The following is a 6,759-nucleotide window of genomic DNA, read 5'->3' as shown; positions in this document are numbered from 1 at the left end:
AGTGCTGTATCACAAAGTGTGGCCTGGTCATGAAGGGGGGGGGGGTAAATCTTCTGGAGGTCAAATGGTTAAATAATAATTTTCTGTAAATAAATCATTGAAATAATAATTTGCTAATCTGGCAAGACGGGGAGAAGTGGGGACAAGGGAATAGTGGCTGAGGCTAACCCTATGGCGTCTCCACTCAGGAGGTTTTTCCTTGTAAAGGTGTATTCATCATATACGCTCATATTATATAAAGTATTCATCACATAAGCTCATATTATATAAAGCTTTGAGGATTCAGATTAGCAAATTGTGCAAATTTTGGAGTATGGCTTTAGTTAAAAGACATAATAAAGAATAGGAACGTACCATTATCCAAATATTCAAGCAAGACGGGAGAAGTGGGGACAAGGGAATAGTGGCTGAGGCTAACCCTATGGCGTCTCCACTCAGGAGGTTTTTCCTGGACTATCTCGGTACTGATAATAACAGAATACAACATAATAAAAAATAAATTGTTTTATTATAAAACCAGATATACAATAACATTCTAAAAAATAAACAAAAAACAGACGCTCAGGGGTCACCCAAGAGACATCTGTAGTTGTCAATTGATAGATTGGTCAGAGTCTCGACTAGTTTCGCGGTAACCCGCTTCCTCAGGAGAGCCAATCTATAAAGCAGATAATACAATAAGAACATATATTGGGTAAGCTACCTATCTTATTTATGTATTAATATGCTGTAACCCTGATGAATTTTTGCCTGTATATGTTCTTATTGTATTATCTGCTTTATAGATTGGCTCTCCTGAGGAAGCGGGTTACCGCGAAACCGGTCGAGACTCTGACCAATCTATCAATTGACAACTACAGATGTCTGTCTCTTGGGTGACCCCTGTGCAACAGTTTTTTGTTTATTTTTTAGAATGTTATTGTATATCTGGTTTTATAATAAAACAATTTATTTTTTATTATGTTGTATTCTGTTATTATCAGTACTGAGATAGTCCAGGAAAAACCTCCTGAGTGGAGACGCCATAGGGTTAGCCTCAGCCACTATTCCCTTGTCCCCACTTCTCCCGTCTTGCTTGAATATTTGGATAATGGTACGTTCCTATTCTTTATTATGTCTTTTAACTAAAGCCATACTCCAAAATTTGCACAATTTGCTAATCTGAATCCTCAAAGCTTTATATAATATGAGCTTATGTGATGAATACTTTATATAATATGAGCGTATATGATGAATACACCTTTACAACAGTGCTGTATCTCAAAAAGTGGCCTGGTCATGAAGTGGGCTAAATCTACCAGGGCTGAAGCTTTATATAATATGAGCTTATATGATGAATACTTTATATAATATGAGCTTATATGAGGAATACTTTATATAATATGAGCTTATATGATGAATACTTTATATAATATGAGCTTATATGATGAACATTTTATATAACATACACCTTTACAACAGTGCTGTATCTCAAAAATATAAATTGAAAATCTTAGATATATGATCTTTTTTTGTTGCCAACACCCCTGATGAACAAGGAAAAGCGAGGAGTCCCCCGGTGTGGGGCTTTAAAGGCAACAGTGATTAAAGTAAAAATAATATATGCAAAATGCATATATTATTTTTTCTTTAATCACTGTTGCCTTTAAAGCCCCACATCGGGGGACTCCTCGCTTTTCCTTGTATCTCAAAAAGTGACCTGGTCATGAAGTGGGGTAAATCTTATGGAGCTCAAGGGGTTAAATAATAATTTTCTGTAAATAATGAAATCATTGAAATAATAATTTGCTAATCTGAATCTTCAAAGCTTTATATAATATGAGCTTATATAATGAAAATGTATATAATATACACCTTTACAACATTTGATTGGTTTTAATTCCTTCTTCCTTTCCATTGCTTTATAGTGCAGCGCTTTCTTATTTTCTTCGCAAGTTTTTATGCAGCGTGAAGTAGGAAGCGAGCGCCCTCTACAGGCCAAATATGCTAACTGCTGCTAGAAACTCCTGCTCAGAACTGTCACCCATTACTTTGTAGAGTGCTCCTTTCCCACTGGGAGATCATGTAAAAATAAATATGCCTGGACTGTATCTAAAGCACAGCATCGTGCACAGGAACTTCATTTAAATCCAATAATCCACCTACAACACCAGGAAAGCAGTATAGCTCATGCTAAACACAGCAGCTTTTGTGTGCTTCCTGACACTTGTAATTATACTCTCAATAGCTATTGAACATGAACCAATATTCATCTGTCACGTTTCTGAGTCCCACATATGAGCCTCTCCCCCCGCAATTGTGATAGCGATCATGACTCTGCTTAATTACAAGAACTTATGGGGCAATGACTGCGAAATCCATCAAGAGATTTCGTAGGAGATGCGTCAGCTGGAGCCTACAGGCTATTGGGGGAAGCGGGCTGCTCTCTTCTTTAACTAATTATAAAGGATCCCAGCTCTGTGATTCCTCTAACGAGCCTCCAAGCAACACACCCGTCCATTTATGGAAAGAGGCTCGTAGATGGTGTCACTGCTGCCGCTCTCTTCCGAGCTCTCTCCCTAGCTCTCTCTCTTCCTCTCCCTAGCTCGCTCTCTCTCTCTCTCTGTCTCTCTCTGTCTCTCTCTGTCTCGCTCTCTCTCATAGAAAAGTAGAGGAGGGGAGATCACTTACAAGACTTGCACAGGTTTCTTCTGATCAGCAACACCAGCGGGCTGCTGCTCCTTGTCTTCACACTTTTCTCTAGAGATCTTCAGTACTTTGCTCCTCTATAAATACTTCGCTGATCAGTCCCATCCAGCATCGCAGCAGTACTCAGCCGGCTGTAGTGGTCCATCTACTACAGCGCTAACACGGAGCCATGCAAGTGAGTATTACCACCATACATTCACCTACCTGTGAGGACTTCATCGTGTCTATGTCTTGTGTACAGGATGCACACTCATCACCTGTACATGGGATGCACACTTATCACCTGTACATGGGATGCACACTCATCATCTGTACATAGGATGCACACTCATCACCACCTGTACATAGGATGCACACTCATCACCTGTACATAGGATGCACACTCATCATCACCTGTACATGGGATGCACACTTATCACCTGTACATGGGATGCACACTCATCACCTGTACATGGGATGCACACTTATCACCTGTACATGGGATGCACACTCATCACCTGTACATGGGATGCACACTTATCACCTGTACATGGGGTGCACACTTATCACCTGTACATGGGATGCACACTCATCATCACCTGTACATGGGATGCACACTCATCACCTGTACATGGGATGCACACTTATCACCTGTACATGGGATGCACACTCATCATCACCTGTACATAGGATGCACACTCATCACCTGTACATGGGATGCACACTTATCACCTGTACATGGGATACACGCTCATCACCTGTACATGGGATGCACACTCATCACCTGTACATAGGATGCACACTCATCACCTGTACATGGGATGCACACTCATCATCACCTGTACATGGGATGCACACTTATCACCTGTACATGGGATGCACACTCATCACCTGTACATGGGATGCACACTTATCACCTGTACATGGGGTGCACACTTATCACCTGTACATGGGATGCACAATCATCATCACCTGTACATGGGATGCACACTCATCACCTGTACATGGGATGCACAATCATCATCACCTGTACATGGGATGCACACTCATCACCTGTACATGGGATGCACACTCATCATCACCTGTACATGGGATGCACACTCATCATCATCTGTTCATAGGATGCACACTTATCACCTGTACATGGGATGCACACTCATCATCACCTGTACATGGGATGCACACTCATCATCATCTGTTCATAGGATGCACACTTATCACCTGTACATGGGATGCACACTCATCATCACCTGTACATGGGATGCACACTTATCACCTGTACATGGGATGCACACTTATCACCTGTACATAGGATGCACACTTATCACCTGTACATAGGATGCACACTCATCATCACCTGTACATGGGATGCACACTCATCATCACCTTTACATAGGATGCACACTCATCATCACCTGTACATGGGATGCACACTTATCACCTGTACATGGGATGCACACTTATCACCTGTACATAGGATGCACACTCATCATCACCTGTACATGGGATGCACACTCATCATCACCTTTACATAGGATGCACACTCATCATCACCTGTACATGGGATGCACACTTATCACCTGTACATGGGATGCACACTTATCACCTGTACATAGGATGCACACTCATCATCACCTGTACATGGGATGCACAGTTATCACCTGTACATGGGATGCACACTTATCACCTGTACATAGGATGCACACTTATCACCTGTACATAGGATGCACACTTATCACCTTTACATAGGATGCACACTTATCACCTGAACATAGGATGCACACTCATTACCTGTACAAAGGGTGCACACTCATCACCTTTACATAGGATGCACACTTATCACCTGAACATAGGATGCACACTCATTACCTGTACAAAGGGTGCACACTCATCACCTGTACATAGGATGCACACTTATCACCTTTACATAGGATGCACACTCATCACCTGTACATAGGATGCACACTCATCACCTGAACATAGGATGCACACTTATCACCTGAACATAGGATGCACACTCATTACCTGTACAAAGGGTGCACACTCATCACCTTTACATAGGATGCACACTTATCACCTGAACATAGGATGCACACTCATTACCTGTACAAAGGGTGCACACTCATCACCTGTACATAGGATGCACACTTATCACCTGAACATAGGATCCACACTCATTACCTGTACAAAGGGTGCACACTCATCACCTTTACATAGGATGCACACTTATCACCTGAACATAGGATGCACACTCATCACCTGTACATAGGATGCACACTTATCACATGTACATATGATGCACACTCATCACCTGTACATAGGATGCACACTCATCACCTGTACATAGAATGCACACTCATCACCTGTACATAGGATGCACACTCATCACCTGTACATAGGATGCACACTTATCACCTGTACATAGGATGCACACTTATCACCTGTACATAGGATGCACACTTATCACCTGTACATAGGATGCACACTCATCATCACCTGTACATAGGATGCACACTCATCATCACCTGTACATAGGATGCACACTCATCACCTGTACAAAGGGTGGACACTCATTACCTGTACAAAGGGTGCACACTCATCACCTGTACATAGGATGCACATTCATCACCTGTAAATTTAACCCTTAACTTCTAACAGTTATATATGTGACATGACGGTACAGTTAAACCTTGGATTGCGAGCATAATTTGTTCCAGAAACATGCTTGTAATCCAAAGTACTTGTATATCAAAGCATTTTGTTTTACAGAGTATAAAAGAGAAGAGAAGCACCTCTAAGTGTAGCAATACGTTTCCAAATGTTGTACCTTCATTAAATGTAACCATATTGCTACACTTAGAGGCTCCTCTCTTCTTAGTTGTGACATGACGCCACTCTTATATTAAGACATCGCTTGTATATCAAGGCAGAATTTGTTAAAACATTTTGCTTGTCTCAAACCAAGGTTTTACTGTATATGCAAGCCATATAATGTGTTATATATATTTTTCTTTCTGTGTTCTTTTTCAGTCAATCACGCTGGTTAGCAGACACTGCTGTTTAGTCCTTGCCATCACCACCTACCTGTATGTGACAATCCAAGCAGATTGCAGCAAAGATTGCGCTTCCTGTACTTACCATTTGGGACAAGCAACTGAAATCAACGCTTTGGTGAGTTAAAAGTAGCATGTTCTGTGATTTGTGGAGCTTAGGAAGTTGAAGGTTCTTTAGAAATACTTTGATGTGCCCAATTTGCGGCAGGCAGCAGTTCAGCACCTTGGACAGCGTGCAATCGCTACATTGTAATTCTCAAGCAGTGTCTAGTAACTCTGCTGTGTTGTGTAGCCTTCTTTTACTAAATGTTTGCCAAGTACCCCAGAAGTGACAACTGAAGTCTGGAAATATATTCCCTGCATTCTTTAAGTATGCATAGGTACTTATAAAAGACCATGGAGTTGATTTGCTTAAACAAGAGAGTGAAAAATCTGTGTTGTCTAGACCAGTCTTTCTCAACTCCAGTCCTCAAGGCGCCCCAACAGGTCATGTTTTCAGGATTTCCCTCCGATGAAACAGCTGTGGTAATTACAAGGAAGTGAAACTGATCAAATCACCCGTGCAAAATAATGGAAAGCCTGAAAACATGACCTGCTGGGGCGCCTTGAGGACTGGTCTAGACTTCTACTACAGTAGATGTTTGCCAAGTAACCCTGATGAATGTCAGGTGTTTCTAAAGGAACCCCTGAAGCCTGAAGCCTGGAAATATATTCCCTGCATTCTTTAAGTATACATAGGTACTTCTCAAAGGCAATGGGGTTGATTTACTAAAACTGGACAGTGCAAAATATGGTGCATGGTAGCCAATCAGCATTTACCTTCAGCTTATTCAATTAAGCTTTTACAAAAAAAAATGCAATTCAGATTGGCACTCATTTTTGCACTCTCAAGTTTTAGTAAATCAACCCCATGTAAATTTAAAATAAAATATACCCATTGGAGAGTTTTTTGTACAAAGTGTACCAGCTGCAAAAAAAAAAAGTAAATATAGATATATATCTATAGATATATATATCTATATATATATAAAACCATAGG

At 41.0% G+C, this 6,759-nt stretch overlaps 1 protein-coding gene across 1 annotated transcript in view; it reads left to right on the top strand.

Annotated features, from left to right (window-relative positions):
• Positions 1 to 2,415: 2,415 nt before the first annotated feature.
• PENK (proenkephalin) overlaps positions 2,416 to 6,759 on the top strand; it is a 26,631-nt gene continuing 22,287 nt past the window's right edge. The window contains exons 1-2 of the mRNA XM_040354235.1: positions 2,416 to 2,863; positions 5,698 to 5,838. Of these exons, the coding sequence (XP_040210169.1) occupies positions 2,858 to 2,863; positions 5,698 to 5,838 (147 nt within the window). The 5' untranslated portion in view covers positions 2,416 to 2,857. The remainder of the gene's footprint in view (positions 2,864 to 5,697; positions 5,839 to 6,759) is intronic.

The sequence above is a fragment of the Rana temporaria genome, chromosome 5, assembly GCF_905171775.1.
Source record: "Rana temporaria chromosome 5, aRanTem1.1, whole genome shotgun sequence".
In the NCBI taxonomy this organism is placed as follows: domain Eukaryota; kingdom Metazoa; phylum Chordata; class Amphibia; order Anura; family Ranidae; genus Rana; species Rana temporaria.
Note: the sequence above shows the minus strand (reverse complement) of the source record. Positions and strands in the feature narration are given on the sequence as shown.